Genomic DNA, 20,855 nt, shown 5'->3' with positions numbered 1-20,855 from the left:
GCTGCCACATATATAGTGAACAATCCTGTCTTTCATGAGAGAACAAAGCACATTGAAGTTGATTGCCACTATGTAAGAGATATGGTGCAAGCTGGTCATATCACTACCAAATATCTAAAGTCAGAAGATCAAGTTGCAGATATGTTTACAAAGCCTCTTGCTAGACCAAATTTCTCAAAATGTTGTGACAAGCTGAGCATGATTGATATCTATGCTCCAGCTTGAGGGGGAGTGTTGAGACTAAGAGGTTTTTAGTTAAAAGTTTTTCTAAACTAGAGGTTATTTGAATTTTAATATTTAATGAGGGACCTGGGTGTAATTTCGTTCTTTGGACTATCTCTATTTAATATAGAGATTAGCCCTAATCCAAAAAGGTAACGAGTTCTCTTTTCATACAGTCGTCTCTCTCTCTCTCTCTTTCTCTCTCTCTCTCTCTGCCTCGGTTTCTGTATTTGTTTTCAGGTCGTCAACAACTACATCAAAGGGCCACTTGATTTCCCAAGACTAAGTCCAAATAGGCCGATTGCCTTTTTTTAGAAAGGGGCTTGCAACTTTTTAATTCCTAAAACTATAATTAATCACTTACCTAGTTACACGAACTGCTCATGTCATCCTCTAACCTCCATTCCTTAGCCCCATCCTCCTTCCTTTCTTTCTTTTTTTCCATACCCCTTAGGGGTATTTGTAGAGAGACTAAAGCACAAAGGGGGGTGACCCATGGGTAAAATTATCATTTCGCCCCCGACTTCTATCTTATTTGCATGTAATACTGTTTAAGTAAATTCCATTTATTTTGATTTTCTTTTTATTCTCCACTTAAGATATAACATGTAAATAAGTGAATACCCCTTTTTTGAATCCAGTTAAAAATTCAAAATCCTGAAGAATAATTAAGTCTTCAGGGTTTCAGTACAAATTCCAAAATTGTCTCTTAAAATCTTAAGTATTTCTTTGGTCTTATATTTATAAAAAATTTATCTTTGCATTTTGTGAATTTGTGTCAAAAGTCCTAGAGAAATCTTTTAGAATTTAATTATTAAAAATATTTTCCTGTTATGGGCACCTTTCACAGTACTTGGACAGATGAAGACCTAGGTTTGACTTTTATATAAATCACTATATTTGAAGCAATATTAAGGCCTATAAATGTGAAAATAGGGTGTATGTTACACGAGGACATCGACCATATACATGTACAAACACACATAGATATATGTATATATGTATGCATATTTATATCTTACCTAAAGCAATAATATAGGAATACTATAATACAAGAATATCATCTCAAGTGCAAAACTCTTGAGCAATAATTCTAAATCATTATAATTACAACATCAAATATTGAAATGTAATATAATTGAGAACAAATTTTAAAAGAAAAAGATGCACGTGAATAGAAAATAAGCAATTAATACCATACAAGGAAATAGATAAAGTTAATGACACAATATTGATTGTGTCTGACACTGACTTGACTATGTCCATGATGTGTCATGGTGTGTCCGAGTGTTGTGTCAAGTTATCATGGGATACACATGCAAAGTGAAGTGTCTATATGAGATAGGGGGATTGTGATATATTTTAAGTAAAACAAAAAGGGAGAAAGTAGGATGTGATGATATTTCTAGTAAAATAAATAAGGGGAGAAAGGGGAAGAAGAATCCCCATTTTGTCCACCATCCTCTCTCTCTCTCTCTCTCTCTCTCTCTCTCTCTCTCTTGCACAAAGCTTGAGTTCGAGCTCAACTTGTTTAAGTCAAGCCTCAACCAGTGTTGTGAAAAGCGTTGAGGCGTAGTGAGGCACTCCACCAAAAACCGAGGCGAGGTGTAATCCTCGAGGCGTAAAGCGTAAGCCTCATTTTTTTTTTAAAACTTAAAAAAAATTATAAAAAAAAAAATATCTAAAAATATAAATAAATAAAGAAATGCTTTATTAACTCCGCCTGTGTATAACTGTTTAGTTATACACTGCCGGTCCCAAGCCCGGATAGAGGAGGAGGGTTGCGGTAGGCCTGTGACAGCCAGCATAAAAACCTAGTCATACCCTTTGAATATGAACCAATATGAGAATTTCGTTGGGGTGTTCCCCACTGAGCGACGCGCTGTACTCTATAGGCCCGGAGGCAATGATAAATGGGCAAGGGTTGCTAGGTCGTCGCCCGGAAGCGACGCGTCACACCGGCGCCCGGGTGTGGTGTCAAATAGGCAAGGGTTCCCTCACGTTGTTGGACGGGTGGGGGTAAAGAAGTTAGTCCAAGACCATAAAATTAGGTTAGCCACTTGGAACATAGGATCTTTAACTGGTAAGTTGGTAGAGTTAGTAGATGTTATGTGTAGGAGAAAGATTGATATTTTATGTCTACAAGAGACCAAATGGGTAGGTGAGAAAGCAAAAGTGACAGAGCCTTGGGGATATAAGATTTGGTATACAGGAATAAATAGGAATAGGAATGGAGTAGGGATTGTTATGAGTCGTGAGTTTATAGATAATGTAGTTGAGGTTCGTAGAAAGGGTGATAGGATTTTACTTATTAAATTAGTATTAGGTACGAATTTTATTAATATTATTAGTGTTTATGCACCTCAAGTAAGTTTAGATGATTCCATTAAGCATCAATTTTGAGAAGATTTAGATGGAGTAGTACAAGGGATATCTTATGGAGAAAAGCTTTTCATCGGCGGTGACCTGAATGGGTATGTAGGCATTAGTAGGGATGGATTTGAGAGTATCCATGGAGGCTATGGTATAGGAGAAAGAAACGAAAGTGGAGAAAGGATTTTAGATTTTGGTTTGTCCTATGATATGATCTTAGCAAACACTTGGTTTAGGAAGAGGGAGTCTCACCTAGTAACATTTAAAAGTGGGGTTAATACGAGTCAGATAGATTTTTTCCTACTTAGAAAGAGAGATAGGGGTTGTTGCATCGATTGTAAGGTTATACCGGGATAAAGTGTAGCTACACAACATAGAGTCTTAATTTTAGATCTTAGAATTAGACAATACCGTAAAAGGGATAGACATATGATAGATCCTAGAATTAAGTGGTGGGCACTGAAAGAAGCTAAACAAGGAATGTTTGTAGAGCGGGTAGTTAAGGAAGTTGATTGGTGTCTCGAGGAGGATTCAGAATCTATGTGGAATAAGATAGCGGGTGGCATGAGAAATGTGGCTAAGGAGGTATTGGGTGAGTCTAAAGGCGGTGCACCGCTAGGTAAGGATACATCGTGGTGGAACGAGGATGTCAAATTAGCTATTAAGGTTAAAAGAGAGTGTTATAGAAATCTAAGTAAAAATCGTGATAATGAGAATTTGGAGAAGTATATGATAGCAAAGAAGGAAGCTAAAAAAGTAGTTCGGAACGAGAGGGATAAGGTATATAAGGAGGTTTATGACAAGTTGGATACCAAAGAGGGTGAGAAGGATATTTATAGGCTTGCAAAGATGAGAGATAGGAAATCGAAGAATCTGGGTATGGTTAGATGTATCAAAAATGAAACACAAAGGGTTTTAGTCAAAGATGAGGAGATTAAGGAGAGATGGAAAGATTATTTTGATAAGCTATTTAATGAAAGTCATGCTCAGGATCTTGGAGACTTTTCAATTCCTTTTCATGAGATGAATCGTGACTTCATGCGCAAGATTCAAAAGAAAGAAATTGCAGAGGCTTTGAAGAAAATGAAATCAAGAAGGGCAGTTGGCCCAGATGGTATACCTATCGAGGCTTGGAAATGCTTGGGAGAGAAAGGTTTAGAATGGTTGACAAATCTTTTTAACAAGATTTGGCGGACAAATAAGATGCCTAATGAGTGGAGGAAGAGTACTTTGGTGCCTCTATATAAGAATAAGGGTGATATACAAGATTGCACAAACTATCGTGGTATAAAACTCATGAGTCATACTATGAAACTTTAGGAGAGGGTGATTGAGTCTAGGTTGAGGAAGATTGTCATGATATCGGAGAATCAATTTGGTTTTATGCCTGGAAGATCAACTATGGAAGCTATACATCTTCTTAGATAACTTATTGAGAGAAATGGAGAGAGGAACAAAGATTTGCATATGGTTTTTATTGATTTGGAGAAGGCTTACGATAGAGTACCTAAGGACGTTCTCTGGTGGACAATGATGAAGAAAGGTGTTTCTCTCAAGTACATTAGTATAATTAAAGATATGTATGAAGGAGTAGTAACCAATGTCCGCACTTGTGGAGGGGTGACAACCAATTTTCCTATAACGGTTGGGTTACATCAAGGATCTGCTTTAAGCCCTTTCCTATTTGCTATAGTGATGGATGAGCTTACGAGATCGAAAATGTGCTGTGGTGTATGTTGTTTGCTGATGATATTGTTTTGATTGATGAGTCTAGAGCTGGGGTTAATGCTAAGTTAGAATTATGGAGACAGACATTGGAAGCAAGAGGTTTTAAGTTGAGTAAGAGTAAGACAGAATACATGAAATGTCGATTTAGTAAGCAACAAAGTAATGATGGGAGTGTAGTGAAGCTTGGTGAGCACGAAATACCGGTGGATGATTCTTTCAAATATTTGGGATCTATCATTCAAAAGTATGGAGAAATTAATGGAGATGTAAATCATAGAATAAAGGTTGGGTGGATGAAATGGAAGAGTGCAACTGGAGTGTTGTGCGATCGTAGAATGCCATTGCGGTTGAAGGGGAAGTTTTATAGGACGACTATTAGGCCCGCTTTACTATATAGTACGGAATGTTGGGCTGCCAAGAGACATCATATTCAAAAAATGTGTAGCTGAGATGCGTATGCTGAGATGGATGTGTGGAAATACAATAAAAGATAAGATTCGGAACGAGGAGATACGTAAGAAGGTAGGTGTTGCACCCATTGAAAATAAGATGAGAGAGAATCGTTTACGGTGGTTTGGACATATTCGACGTAGGCCAAATGATGCTCCAGTTAGAAGGATGGAGAAATGGGAAAATATATTAGTTAAAAGTGGTCGGGGTAGGCCTAGGAAGACATGGATGGAGGTGATAAGAAAGGATATGAATGCTTTGAACCTCACCGAGGACATGGCATTGGATAGAAATGAATGGAGGAGAAGGATTCATGTGGAAGACCCATAATGATTTTCTTTGTTGGTTCATATCGCCGACCCCAATTGTTTTGGGATGAAGGCGTAGTTGTTGTTGTTGTTGTTGTTGTTGTTGTTGTAAAGAAATGCTTTATTGATAAAATAACAACCAATAAGAAATAGAAAATCTCAAATAAGTACTAAAAAATATGAGATTAACATATAAAAGTAACTAAAAACTGATTACATAACTGGAAAATATATGAGATTAACCAAAAAAAGTTAAAATATACTAAGAAACGGATTACATAACTGAAATAACTGGAAAATATATGAGATTAACCTAAAAAAGTTAAAATATATGAGATTATTCTAAAAAATATGAGATTAACATATAAAAGTAACTAAAAAAATGATTACATAACTGGAAAATATATGAGATTAACCAACAAAAGATAAAATATACTAAGAAACGGATTATATAACTGAAATAACTGGAAAATATATGAGATTAACCTAAAAAAGTTAAAATATATGAGATTATTCTAAAAAATATGAGATTAACATATAAAAGTAACTAAAAAACTGATTACATAACTAAGCTTTATGAAATTAACCAACAGTGTTATTAAAAACGTGCCTCAAGACGCAAAAAGCGTGCCTCGCCTCAAGGCGAGGGGCTTTATGCCTTGAGGCGCATGTACAAAGCGCAACAGCCCCGAGGCATGCGCCTCATACCCCTCGAGGCAAGGCGCGCCTCAAGCCGAGGCGTACACGCCTTAAATTTTTTAGTCAAAGCCCTCATTTGACCAAAAATTAGAGTTTTTTTACGCAGTTTTAACTAAGCTGCTAGTAAAAAGGGCATTTATTACCCTGTTCAAGCCTGCTGACCGTAAGTACGTCCGGCAAAGACAACATCGCCAGGTCTATGATCCTAAGGGTGGTTTCTATGTGTAAATATAAAAAAATCAAACATAAGCCCAAAAAAAAACTTTCGGGGGGGGGGGGGGGAAGTCCCCCCCCCCCCCGCCAAGGGCGGCCCCCCAGACCTTGTTTCCTTCCTTTCTTTCCCTTATCAATCTTGATCTTCTTTCTTGTTTCCTTCCTTTCTTTCTCTATATCTTCTCTTGGTTATTTCTTCTTTTCTCAATATCGCCATGCCCTTCAAAAAGAAAATCACAGCCTCCAAAGGAATTCAGATCTGAATAATTTCAGATCCGAGTCAGATTTTATAATATCGTTCCAAAAAAAGGGAACAAAGTCGTTCAGAAAAAAGAGGAAAGGTAGAACGACCCTTTCAATAATTTCTTTTTCCCAAATAGTTTATTCTTGCTTCTTGAACTTGTTTCTTTCACTCTTGTTCTTGAAAAGATTTTTTTTTGCCTCTTTCATTGATTCTTTCCTTCTTTCCCGATTCTTGAAAAAACACATATATATATATTCTCAAAAAAATAGGAAGAAGGATTTGAATATTGTCTGCAGCACTCTTTTTTGGTCTGTGTTTACTATTACCGACCAGCAAAAAAAATGTGTTGGTATTGATTCCTCCTTTTGTCCTTTGTTATGTCTACCTTAGGCTCCAGTTCTCCCACTAACTATGTCACAGGGATTCGGCTAGCAGGGTGTCGCACCCGCGTCGACGCGACGCAATGAGAATGCGGCACCGGGTGTGGTCAACGCGACCCTGGGTACGGTCAACGCACCCATGGTCATTTTGGTCCAATTTTTCAGACTTAAAAAAAAAATTGCCAAGAATTTTTTTTTAATATATGTCACAGGGATTCTCCAACTAGGTGCCTCACCCACACCCGATGTGGTCAACCTGACCCTGGGTGCAGTCAATGCACCCAGGGTCATTTATGTCCAACTTTTGGATTTTATATATATATATATATATATATATATTTTTTTTTTTTTTTTGCCGCACCCCCGCACCCGGGTTTTTTGGAAGTGCTGCATCCCTGCACCCATGTGACATAGCCCACTAATTCTTCATTCCTCAGTCAGCTTGTCTCAGACTCCTCCAACTTTGTTACTTGGAAAAAGCAAATCATCCCCTTTATCAGCAACCACGGTTTGATTGGGCACCTCGACGGGACTCTATCTGTTCCTGCAGAGTTTGTATTACAGTCTGAATCAAAGGATGGCAAGCTGACGGAAAAACTTGTGCCAAATTTGTATTTCTCTATATGGTCTAAGAAAGACCAAGCAGTTGTAGCCTACATTGCAGCTACTTTGTCTAAGAAAGTCTTGCTTCATATTCCCACTGGAGTTAATGATAGCGATATATGGCAAATCTTACATCGTTGGTTTGAGCAGATCTCTACACCTAAAATCTATCATCTAAAGGAAGGATTTACAAAGGAGATTCTAGTGTGATAGATTATCTGAGCAAGGTAAAATCTATCACCGACTAGCTCGCAACAATAGGTGCACCTATTGCAGATGAAGATATATGCATGCAGACTCTTAGAGGCTTGGGAAAAGAATTCAATATGTTTGTCACTATGTACTCAAGACAGAGACTGTGACCTCCCTTCGATCAATTGGATTCTATGTTGCTAGAACACGAGGCTATGTTTGACCTTGGCACCTCCTTAGGAAAGAAGCATATGTATCCCACGTCTAATGAGGTTATGTTTATTGGCTCGTATTATGTGCCTAGTCACAGTGGAAGAGGCAGAGGACGTGGTAGAACTAATGCTTTTGGTAGAGATACAGGACTTTTACCAACTCCCAGTGGTGGCCACATCCGAATGGAAATGTCACATGTTAGATGTGTAGGAAACGCGGGTACACTATTTAAGATTGTTATTGGAGGTATGTGTCCACATATCGTCCACCAGCAGTTCCTATTCTAGCTTGTTAAGCACACTTTCAAGAGTTTCTTTTGGAGGTCAAAGGCCTCCATCACCCTCTATAGCACCATCTTCGGCGCCACCTTCGCATCTTGTGTCTGTTGCCTCATATCAGGGTCATGATGCCTTTAGCACAACATTCAGACAACTGAACTTGCAACAAGCCCAATCCGTGAATTTGTGGTTTACAGGTCCACATGTGTAGCAGAACATTAGAGGACAGGTCACTCCCTCCTCACAAGCTTCTTCTCAAAATACTTGCTGACTAGATTTTGGGGCAGTTCACCATGTGACAGGCGATTCAGATAAATTTGTGTATGATATGCCTTATCATGGATTAGGTCGTATTATTATAGGAGATGGTAAACATCACCCCATCACTCACATAGGCATTGTCATGGTACCTACCAGTTATAGTCCCTTTTATTTGTCCAACACTTCTTTCTCCTAGTATTAAGCCTAATCTTATTTTTGTTTCTCAATTGTCCAACCAAATGAATTCTCATGTTTCCTTTTTTCCGTCTTCTATTTCTGTGAAGGATATTCACACGAAGCGGATACTCGTTGAAGAGAAAAGATGTGGTGGTCTTTATGTGGTAAATGAAGTTCCTCCGTCATGTCTTCTCTCCTTATGGTTCTTCATTGCTTCTGTTTGGAGTAACTCGTCATGTTGGTGATGTTGAGATGTGGCATCGTAGATTAGGTATTTTCATTATGGTTTCTTAAGTCTTTTGTCTAATAAAAATCTCATTTTGAGAGATAAAGTCAAGGAGTCTTTTCTTTCTTGTAATGTGTGTGTAAGAGACATGATTTACCGTTTGGACATTCTAATAAAATAGCATTTACTTTTGAACTTGTTCATTCTGATGTGTGGGTACCAGCACCTCTTATGTCTTATTCTAAATCCAAATACTATGTAATTTTTTTGGATGACTTTAGCCACTATACTTGGATTTTCTTTCTGAAGTCCAAGGATCAAGTTTTTCCTATTTTTAAATAGTTAAAAGCCTATGTTGAAAGACAATTCTCCAGCAAAATCCTTGTCTTTCATAGTGATAGGGGTGACAAATATACTTTGACTTATTGTATTGAATATCTTTGCGATAATGGCATTGTGCATGAAATGTCTTGTCCAAGGATTGCAGTTCAGAATGGAACAGCTGAAAGGAAGCACCATCATGTGGTAGAAACAACTCTCATTGTGATGAATGATTCTAAATTGAGAACAAACCTATGGACATAAGCCTTTCATATCATTATGTTTCTCATTAATCGGATGTCTTTGGATGGGTTGAATGGTGAAACGCCCTTTCTCAAGTTGTTTGGAAAGCATCCTAATTATTCTAATCTTTGTGCCTTTGGTTGCAAGTGTTATGTCCATGTTGATGATTCCCTTCGAAATAAGTTTGCTCCAAAAGCTCAAGTTTGCCAATTTCTTGGATATGATGATGAGGTTAAAGGTTATATGTGCTTTAATCTAGAGACTAATTGTCTCCTTATTTCCAAACATGTTATATTCTATGAAAATGAGTGACATTTCAGCTGAAAAAGATAATTCAAATCAGTTCAAGTCATTGATAAGGTTCTAGCCCATAGCAGTTCAAACTTCAAACAACGTCCAATGATTCTCAATCACATGAGGGAACATCTTCAAGTCATATGTGGTCAAAAGTCAGCCATCTAAAGGCAGCCAGCAACTCTTGATGTGGATGTCAACCACACTGAGGTCCGTCCAACAAGATATGGAACTTCCCCAAATCCTTGCTGCCAAAACCTAGATACTAATAATATCTCAATCTTCAGATTTCCTTAATACAATCTCTCATAAGTATGGTGTTCTCCAAATAGCCTTCTATGCACCTATGTCACACGGACTCCTCTAACAGGGCACTGCACCCGCGTTGCACCCGCACCGCGACACTTGGACACAGCTTCCTTTGTGTTAGGTGAAGTCAACCACACTGAGGTCCACTTCTATCCAAAAGTAGATTCAGTTAACCCTAATCAAGTCCATTTTTATCTATATTATATATATATATAAATACATAAATGCACACACATATACATAGTGTTAACTTAAAACTGTTAAAAATTATATATATCTATATACCCTCCCCGCACCCCCACACCCAAGTTTTTTTAAAGTGCCGCATCGCCGCACCCGCATCCGCACCTGCACCTATGTGACATAGCTATGCACATAATATAAGGTTCTCCAAATTATCAGAATAACTTCCTTAGATCTAAGAAGCCAAGTAACTAGTGATCACTTCAACCATTTTTGAGTTCTCACAACTTTAATTTCTCCCTTTAGAAAAGAACACCAAGGATCAGAGCTATGTACATCTCTTAGGTATCTTGAAATCGAATTCACAATAGGACATGACATAAAAGCACAACAGCCAGTCTGGAATGAACCACCACAGCAAATCCTTCATGGAAATGTTTTGAATGTGGTCCTTAGCTACTAACCTTACATCTTATCTGTTAAAAAACAGCTGCAGTTGAAGTTCATGATGTGCATGTGATGAGTATCTTCTAAGCAAAAAGAATAGGCAACCAAATTTCTAGTTTTCTTCAAACTGTCATCTAATTATCAGAGCCTCCTTCAACCTTCAACGTGGAATTGATCAAATAACCAAGTTAATGATAGAAACCCATGGAGGATATCCCATGAGAGGAGGAGCTCATTATGCTAGCCTAGTTCACCTAAGGCTCATTGAGAGGGAAGACCATACTTGTAATGGGTTTGGGTCAACAACTGTAAAGGGTATTGGGTCAAATCAAATGTACATGAGAGGCACTAGCCTATGGGTGGAGGGTATAATGGTCTTTGTAAGAGAGCCATGGAGCTTATAAATAGGCTCATATACTCATTGTATCATCCATCCATCATTTTCTTAATGAATTGACTCTTAGTAGTCTTTGGCCCTCTCTCTAGTGCATCTAGGGTTAGGAATTGGCTTTCTCTAAAATCCCTTTAGAGTGGAGATCCACCATCTTTCCTCTCTTCTATCTCTCTCTCTACTACCTTTCTTACCTCTTCCTCTCAATTTTCCCTACCTAAGGAAGGTCTACCATTTGGTATTAGAACATAGATCCACCATCATTAGCCTCTTAGATCAAAATCCAAAAAAATCACCCTAGCTGATTTGGAGACCTACCCGATTCTCATGTGAAAATGAATAAATTTGTGTGCTACGCCATAATTCGCATGAAGAACCATCAGATCGGCTTTTGATCATGTTTAGATCACGGAAATCTACCAAATCAGACATTGAGTGAACCAGATTAAAGAGGATTCAAGCCGATTCATCAAGATCCACCATTCTTAGAGTGAAATTGGTGAGATCTTTCATTTTCATAATTAAATTGTTGTGGGTTGTTTTAAATTTTAGATCGAGTTTTTTTATGAAAATGAATTGTATGCATGACCTGGAATACATTTGAGGTGATTTGGGGGCGTTTTGAAGGGTTGAAAGTCATGAGATTATACCTAATTGCCTCCGGTCATCATTCTGTTTTTTCCGGTGATTTTCTGAATTTTTTGGTAAACTTGAATCATCAATTTGACTGAGTTTTTGTTATCAAACGGAATTCAAATTTGGTATACAGATTGTTAAGAGTGTCTAGATATTTTTAGAATAAAAAATTTTTGAAATTAGATTCAAGAAGTGGGAAATATCAACCGATCTTTGCAAACTGTTCAGCCTTCAGCAAAACAGGACTGCAAAAATACATCGGAAAGATCAGATTACTGGGAATTACTCGTACATTCTCTGAGGATGAAATTTGGATGGTGGATTCTACAGATTTTTTACTTCACTATATAATTTTATTTCGTTCAAATCGAATACGGGATGAGTGCCAAAAGCTCCTTTAAGTCAGGCTAAGTTCAACTTCATAAATTCTGCAGCAAAACTGTTTGACAGAATTACTCTAAGATTGAAAAATCGGTTTGAGGGATAATTTGACAGAAAAAATCTGCAAAATTTACTGTAGACTTCTGCATTTGTGTAGTTGGTGATAAAATTTTATTTGGCATTAATTGGATCTATGAAGTGGAAGAAATATCAGTTCTTTTGGAACCTTTCAGAATTGAGATGCTCTTTTCTCTGAGACCAGTCCTGAAAAACCCTGAAGTTGCAGACTCCCAAACCGTACCACTTCTAAACCTAAAAATCTGTACCAAATTAGCTCCACTTGTCCTTAACCTAATCCAATTTACAGAACCTCAAGATTCATTCCCTGCCTGGAGATAAATCCAATTTATCAGACCCCACTTTTCTGTGACTTTAGGAAATAAATTTTGTCATAGCACAGACTTTCATAGTATAGCCTTTTTCACCTACCTAAACCTTACCATAAATCACAAAAAAAATATCTAGAACCTAGCCAACTCCTATATCTTTGAGACCAAACTAAATTTTGGCATTAACACTCAACCTAAACCTTTGAACCAGAAGCAACTTTCTAGCAGCAGAAATCTTCTAGTGGCAGAGTTGGACAGAACTTGAGTCAAATGGGTTGAGATGGACAATTGTATGTCTGGAATATGAAGAGAAGTCAAGAAGCTCAAGCATATGAAGAGAAGCAACAAGTCAAATGGGTTGAGATGGACAATTGTATGTCTGGAACAGAAGAAAAAATGGATGCTCTTAGTGCACAATTAACTCAGTTGATAAATATGATGCAAAACCGGGGACCTACACAGTCCCGAGCGCATGAAGGGACTCCAACAAGCCCAAGGGCCAACTTGAGTCATAGCAATGACTCAGAATCTTCAAGGAAGGAGGTACAAATATGTAAGACAGTTGGAATTTCCAAAATTTTCCAGCAAAGATCTTATTAGTTGGTTGTACCTGATAAGGATAATGCTCACACGGTTACAACTCCCACTGGTAATGGGTTCTCAGAAACCAAATACGCTAAACATGTTCTGCATAACTCAAATGAGGTAATAAGGAATCGGACTCAATTAGGAATATCATGAGCCAACCGTATATCTGATAATCCGATATTATCGTTTTTGATAGAGTTATCAAAAACGATAATTGTTGTTATTTGCTATCTTTAGTTGTTTTGTTATTCTATCTAACAATGTAAGTCAATGTTCTAAAATTGTGTATTCTAAACATTGTAAAACTCTATTATGCTTATAAATAGAATACTCGACCTCTCGGTGGACAAGAGAGTGAAAAATCATGTTTATCATCCTGCTTATTGTTCTTTCATGGTATCAGAGCTATCAAGCTCCAACGAGTTTTCAATGGCTTCTTCATCATCTCTTCCCTCTCCTATAACCCAGTGGAACACCTTGTCTCGATAAAATTAAATTGAGACAACTACTTGTTGTGAAGATCTCAACTCGAATCGATCATGATCAGCCAGGATCTCCTCAAGTTTGTCGATGGCTCTTCTCCTCAACCAGATCTCTTCATTGCCGCAACAGATAGAGGTAACATAGAGAATCCAAATTATCCTATTTGAGTTCGTTCTGATCTGCTGGATCAAAGCTACCATTTTTGAAACTGTTCTCGGTCAAATCATGAGAACAAAAACAGCCCATGAAGCATGGCTTGTCCTGAAAAAAACATATGGATCTCAATCTCCTCTAAGACTCATGAATATGAAGAAAGACCTGACTTTTAGTAAGAAAGAAAGCATGGATATGTTGTCTTATCTAGACCGCATAAAGTTCCTAGTCAACTCTCTTGCCGCCGCCAATCACCCCGTAAAAGATGATGAATTAGTTTAAATAACTTTCAATGACCTTCCTCTCGAGTATGAAAGCTTTGTGACCTCTGTCACCACCAATCCGGCATTGTATACCTTCAGATACCTATATGATCTGCTTCTTAATCAGGAAAAACATGTGCTTCTAATCGAGGTCGTGGTAGAGAACAAGAGAGACATTCCTCTCCAAACACGTCTAACAGCAACCCTGTGTCCCAAACTCAAGGTGGTCGTGGGGCAGTCACCTGTCAATATTGTGAAAAACGCGAACATATTGCTAAAACTTGTTGGGATATCCCCAAAGCCTTCTCTGCCATGTGTCTTTAGTAATCCTCTTATGACTATTGGTATCCTTACATTGGTGCCACAAATCATCTAACTATGGATGACCAACAATTCTGCAATAAATCACAATATCATGGGGGTGAGCAAATAATGGTTGGCAATGATAAGATGCTTCCCATCTCCCACACTGGTAATCTCATTCTGAAATCTCATGGCGCTTCCTTTGATTTAAAAAATGTTATTCATGTCCCTGCTATCACGAAGAACCTTTTATCTATGAGCCAATTTATTGAAGATAATGATTATATTTTTTAATTCACTCATTTTGAATTCCTTGTCAAGGATCGTTCTCAGGGGACCAAAATTCAGCGTGGGACTCTATCAAATCAAATCTAATTATCATATGCAAGTGGCGGCATATGCAGGCAAAATTGGCATCTTTTGATATATGGCACCAACGTCTCGGACATGCAAATAAGAAGATCGTTTCTTACTTAAACTCTAGTTATGCTATTTCTGTTAATAAAAATAACAAAATAAAAGTGTGTGAGAGTTGTCTCGTTGGCAAAGCTCACAAACTTCCTTTTGGTCACTCTTTTTCTTCTACGGCATCTCCACTTGAACTTCTCCACGCCGATGTCTGGGGACCTACTCCAGTCTCTTCACGTGAAGGATTTTGCTTTTATCTCCTCATAGTGAATGATTTTTCTCGTTTTTCATGGCTCTTTTCATTGCATACTAAGTCTTAAGTGTACGAGTGTTTTAAGTCTTTCAAGCATGTCACCAAAAAGCAACTTCAACTCCCAATCTGTGCTTTTCAAACTGATAACGGAGGTAAATTTACCAGTCGTGATTTTGAAAATTTTTTACAGGACCATGGCATACTTCATCGATTTTTGTGCCCGCATACCCCGAAACAAAACGGGCTCATTGAGCGCAAACATCGGCATGTCGTTGAAACCGAGCTCAGCTTGTTACATACTTCCTCTCTGTCATATTCCTTCTGGGTCGATGTTTGTCGCGCTGCCATTTACATCATCAACCATCTTCCAACCCTAGTACTTAATTGTACGACCCTGTACGAGCTTCTCTTTTACAAACCGACCGACTATCATCATCTATGTGTTTTTGGTACTCGTGGCTATCCGCTTTTAATGCCCAATCATACCTCTAAATTCCAGCCCAAGACTACTACTTGTACCTTTCTTGGCTATGCCTCTCGCCATAAGGGCTATCTTTGCTTTGACCCCTCTCACAACCGCACATATATCTCTCGCCATGTTTACTTTGATGAATCTGTCTTTGGACCTGTCTCTACCTTAGTTCGTCCCTTCCTCACCTAATCTTTCTGAATGGGGTCTCTCTCAAACCATCGTCCTACCTCCTCTCGTTCCTCATCAGTCGCTTCTTCCTAATCCGACGGTCCCCCCGGATATCTCTATTTCTCCTGACTCGCCTACTTCTTCCTCTCCTATGAGCCACATTCCCACTGCTGAACCACTCGATTCTTCCTCGCCACTGCCCTCTTCTTCCCCTCTTCCTGACCCCATCGTTAGTTGTTTGTCTGACCATACCCACCCCATGATCACTCGCTCTATGACCAACTCTCTTAAATCATGTGCGTTCATCACTACCTGCTATCCCCTCTCCCTTGGTTGTTTTAGCTCTGTTCTACTCACACCTGAACCTACTTCGTTTAAACAGGCTAATCTTTACCCCAAATGGGGCACGACCATGCAAGATGAGTTTAACGCACTCCAACTTAATCATACTTGGCACCTCGTTCCTCCTCGTCCTCATTATAATATCATTGGCTCCAAATGGGTTTTTCGGATTAAATGACAAGTTGATGGCTCCATGGCTTGCTACAAAATTTGTCTCGTTGCTAAGGGTTTTCACCAAGAGGAAGGCATCGGTTTTTTTGAGACTTTTAGTCCAGTTGTGAAACCCACTATCATCCGCGTTGTTCTTGCTCTTGCAGTTTCATCAGATTGGTCGATTCATCAATTGGATTTTAATAATACTTTTTTAAATGGCCTCCTTTCTGAAGATGTTTATATGGCACACCTTCCAGGTTTTGAAGACTCTTCTTATCCTCAGCATATATACAAGCTAGATCGGGCCTTGTACTGTCCCAAGCAAGCTCCGCGTGCCTGGTACCAACGTCTCAGCTCTTATCTTCAGTCCCGCAGATTTAGTATCTCTCTTTCCAATGCTTCGTTATTTATTTTTCGAGATAGCGGTCTGGTTATTTATTTACTGGTTTATGTTGATGATATCATCATCACCGGCAGCTCCACAGTTGTCATTAAGCAGTTGATTCAACACCTTAGTCTTGCCTTTTCCATCAAAGATCTTGGGCACTTAAATTATTTTTTGGGTATTGAAGTTCATTATGCCTCCTCAGGTCTTTTTCTCTGCCAACGCACATATGCACTTACGTTACTTCATCGTGCCTCTATAACTGGTGTGAAGCCGATCTCTACTCGTCGGAGCTCTACTACTCGGTTATCTAAGGATGATGCCCCTCTTTTGCATTACTTTATATCGAAACATCGTGTGGGGTCTCCGATATCTCACCATCACACGGCCTGACATTGCCTTTGCGGTAAACAAGGTTTGTCAGTTCATGCATCAGCCCACGGTTACCCACCGGTATGTTGTCAAATGCATCATTCGCTATCTCAAGGATACCATTCAACATGGTTTGTTCTTCGTACGGTCTTCCTCTCTCCAGCTCAGCGCCTTCTCTGATGCTAACTGGGCTCGTAGCCTTGATGACTGCAAGTCTACAAGTAGCTTTGCCATTTTTTTAGGCTCTAATTTGATTTTTTAGTCTTCTCGCAAGCAACGGACCATAGCTCGATCCAACATTGAAGCTGAGTACAAGTCTCTCGCTTGTGCTGCGTCTGATCTTCCTTGGCTCAAATCTCTTCTCATTGAGCTTGGCTTTGTTCCTTCTTCGCCACCTACTCTTTGGTACGACAATATTGGGGCTTTATATTTCGCAGCGAATCCGGTTTTTCATGCTCGCACCAAACATGTTGAAATTGATTTTCATTTTGTTCGGGATCACGTGCAAAAGGGTCATCTTCGAGTTTAGTTTATCACCTCCTCTGGCCAGTTGGCTTATGATCTCACTAAACAGTTTTCATTTGTGACAAGCTCAACGTCGTGGACCCCACGTTGAGCTCACAGGGGCATGATAAGGATGATGCTCATACAGTTACAACTCCCACTAGTAATGGGTTCTCATAAACCAAATACGCTAAACATGTTCTGGATAACTCAAATGAGGTTACAAGGAATCGAACTCAATCAGGAATATCATGAGCCAACCGTATATCTGATAATCTGATATTATCATTTTTTATAGAGTTATCAAAAACAATAATTGATGTCATTTGTTATCTTTAGTTGTTTTGTTATTTTATCTAATTGTGTAAGTCAATATTCTAGAATTGTGTATTCTAAACATTGTAAAACTCTGTTATGCTTATAAATAGAATACTCGACCTCTCGGTGGACAAGAGAGTGAAAAATAGAGTTTATCATCCTGCTTATTGTTCTTTCAGTACAATTGTGAGTAATATTTTAAAATTGCTCAAATACCGAATAATGAGAGTGTGTACCTTGCCACAATCTACATGGAAGAGGATGTTATTGGATGGTTTAATTGGTTTGAGTCTAACCTTGGCACACCATTTTGGGAGTCTTTCTCCAAGGCTCTCACAATCTGGTTTGGACCAAAGTTGTCAATCGAGGAAGCAGGAGTGGGAAGCGATTCGGGAAGCGGAAAGCGAGGCACTTTAAAAAATTTATTCAAAATTTTAAGAAGCGGGAAGCGTGGGACAACTTAGAAGTGAACCAAGAATCATTTCGAAAGCGAACCGAAAGTGAACCAGAAGCGAACCGATAGCAACCTAGGAAGAAGGGGGAAGCGTAAAAAGAGAAAAAAATATAAACAAATGAAAAACAAGCTTCCCCTAAATTGGGAAGATGGGAAGCGCGCTTCCCTTTTTTTTTGCGCTTCCAAACACGTTTCGGAAGCGCGACGATTCGCGCTTCGGGAAAGCGTGCTTCCCCATTCCCTATGGCGCTTCTGGTAACTCTGTTTTGGACCTTCGGTGCTCGTGAACCACAATGTTTCCCTCTAGTATCTGGCAAATCGGAAATGTTATAGAATATCAAGCCAAGTTTGAGAGGTTGAGTAATTTGGTGGCCGGATGGTCAAAGGATGCTCTCATTGGCACATTCATTGCGGGGCTGAAGTATGATATTCAAATTGAAGTCTCAGTCGCACGCCCAATTAGTGTTATGCAATGCTTTGAATTAGCTAGATTAGTCGAAGAGAAGCTAGCAAGGAGCCGGTGGGGCCGTTCCGGTGCAGGAAGTGGCTATAAAGGAGACCAACCCTCCAAATGGGAGAACATTCCAGAAGCCAATTTTGAAGATCCAAAACCAACTCAAGGTGCCTCCAAAGTTCCCTCAAAGGCCCAAGAAGCCTCTACAAACAAATACATCTAAGACTTCTTTTTCTTTTTTTCTCTTTTGTATCTTATTTGTTTAGTTTCCTAAACCCCAAACTCTCAATTTATGCATGTTCTTTGGTATCAAAAGCAGAAGAGGAAAAATAATAAGGAACTCCAATCTGCTAGGAGGGGCAAATGAACTCTGAAGCAAGACGCAGTCAAAGTCAGGATTTACTCAACAAAATTTTAGAATTTAGAGAGATCTGCACAAGATCTTCCCGGATCAAACAGATGCCTTCAGCAACATAAACATGAAGGAGAGAAAAGCGACTTGAGCAAGCAAGGAAGAAGAAGAAGGAAAGAAGAGAGAACTTACCGTGGAAGCATCGTTTGAAGTTTCGGCAGCAGAAGGAAGGGTTTCGAACGCTTTGAATCCATCAGAACCGCTCTTTCCCACAGCCAATCCCGAGTCATAAAGGAATTCCAACCTCTCTTGCTTGCTGCTCGATTCTCAAACAGTGATGGAAAGGACAATCATGAGAAATTGACCAGGACGATGCTTAGCCATATGAGAGAGAGAGAGAGATTGGACTAGGGCAAGAGGGGCAAAGAAGGAAGGACATACGGGACAAGGCCGGCCTGCTCCTGCAAGAGGCGGAACTCGTGCCGCTCCCTTTCTTCCTGGATCTGATTCCTGAACTCCTCCAACTTCTTCTCCTCCGCCTGCTGTTTCTGCTCCGCCTTCCAAACGTTCTCGATGTTCCTGAGGCTCCCCGTGTGCCATCCTTTCTTGTTCAGAAACTTGAGAGCCATCACCGCAGATCAAAGATGCCCTCCTTCTCCTTCCACCCGCCTCCACGTGTTTCCTGATTGATGTGAATATGATAGGTCTGAACAACGAGAGCTGAGAGAGAGATGGCGAAGGGGTCGATCGCCGCCCTGCAGAGTCAATCGATGAGCCGGACGTAAATAGCTGAAACTACAAGCAAAAACAAGCAACCGAATAGTTTTAAAATTTTGCACTAGGATCCCCTTGTTTTGAATCAAAAGAGTGATGAGCTGATCATTTCCCCTTTTGTTCCCATAAAAAATACAAAACACGCTGAGAGAGAGAGAGAGCCCCTCTGACTTCACCAGAATGCCGGAGATGCTCACCGGCCGGAAAGCCCTTTCTGTCTGAGATGCTGTGTGAGAGAGAGAGAGAGGCAGGCTATAAGAAGGAAAAGAAAGGATCGAGGCTCGACGGGTCGGAAGCAGATCAGGTCATGATGAACATGAGCTTTTTGCTCATGCCAACATCGTGGCCGACTGTTTGCATTTTGGATGAATGCCACGTAGCATATAACTGTTCACGGCCACGTTGTTGGGATGAGAAAAAAAAAAACTCATGTTCAGAATGACCTGATCTGCTTCCCGACGGGTCGGGTTACCCCCAACCTGCTCAAATAATAAATTACTTAGTTGGTTTTTGCCAGGTCACGAAAAGAAAATCTCAAACCCGAGTCTGCATTATTTTAAAATTTTATTTTTATTAAAAATATATATATAATTCTCAGGTTCAGCACTTTCCATACTCGTACCCGTAAATTCTGATTCGAATTGAATACTTTGTACAAACCTGACCCGTTGAACCCTAGCCATAGGGCTACCTTGCGGAACTTTCCCCTTCCCTTCTTTCCTTTAAGTCTCAAGCTCACACCCCCATCATGGTCTCATTGTGTGGCAGCAAATGAAAACAAAGGGAGAGCACGCACCCCGACTTTGTGAGTACCTTGCTCACATAAATTGCATGCGTCCATCGTCTCCGCCCTAGATGGTTCCAGAAATTTAACGGTTTCACTTTTCACCCACAAGGAAGCCACACGATCTCTCTCAGACGTCATATTTCAACGTGCGTTTTAAATGTTTAGTATATTGCGATATTTTCAAAACATTATCATAATTTTAAATGAAACTATCATGATTTTATTGCAATCTCAAGAAGAAACATTTATTTTACTTTTTCACATTTAAAATTTTTGTTTTTAACAATTTGAAAGTGACAACTTATTTGGAAAATTGGTGTCTTTTGATCTTTTCTTTGGAATCATCGTCTTGGGTGTGCAATAAAAAAAAATAGTGTTTTTTAAAACTCTAATCATACAATTTTTTTTAGTATAAACAAAAAAATAAAAGTATGTGAGAGGTGTCTAGCTGGAAAGGCTCACAAGATTTCTTTTGGTCAGTCTTTCTCATTCACGACATCTCCTCTCAAGCTTCTTCATGCTGATGTTTGGGGACCAGCTTCAGTTTCTTCTCGAAAAGGTTTTCAGTATTATCTTCTTATCGTGGATGACTTTACTTGCTCTTCGTGGCTCTTTCTTATGCTTGTTAAGTCTCAAGTGTTTGAGTGTTTCAAGAACTTTAAGCAGATTGTTAAAAAGCAATTTCAAATCTCTATTAAATCTTTTCAA

The 20,855-nt window shown here is 39.2% G+C and overlaps 1 protein-coding gene across 3 annotated transcripts in view; it reads right to left on the bottom strand.

Annotated features, from left to right (window-relative positions):
* The window catches only part of LOC149818267 (uncharacterized), a 32,873-nt gene extending 13,215 nt beyond the window's left edge, over positions 1 to 19,658 (bottom strand). Inside the window, exons 1-3 of one of the 3 annotated variants that reach the window (XM_089984161.1) lie at positions 19,558 to 19,658; positions 19,028 to 19,341; positions 18,779 to 18,902 (exon numbers count right to left, since the gene is read on the bottom strand). In XM_089984161.1, coding sequence (XP_089840287.1) covers positions 18,779 to 18,902; positions 19,028 to 19,215 — 312 coding nt within the window. In that variant the 5' untranslated portion in view covers positions 19,216 to 19,341; positions 19,558 to 19,658. Of the gene's footprint in view, positions 1 to 18,778; positions 18,903 to 19,027 lie in introns of all 3 variants that reach the window. The other 2 variants (XM_089984163.1, XM_089984162.1) reach the window with 2 other exon arrangements.
* Between the last annotated feature and the right edge of the window lie 1,197 nt (positions 19,659 to 20,855).

The sequence above is a fragment of the Nuphar pumila genome, chromosome 13 (genome assembly GCF_984573655.1).
Source record: "Nuphar pumila chromosome 13, dmNupPumi1.hap1.1, whole genome shotgun sequence".
Taxonomy (NCBI): Eukaryota; Viridiplantae; Streptophyta; class Magnoliopsida; order Nymphaeales; family Nymphaeaceae; genus Nuphar; species Nuphar pumila.
The sequence above is the reverse complement of the archived record's forward strand: the minus strand, read 5'-3'. Positions and strand labels throughout refer to the sequence as shown.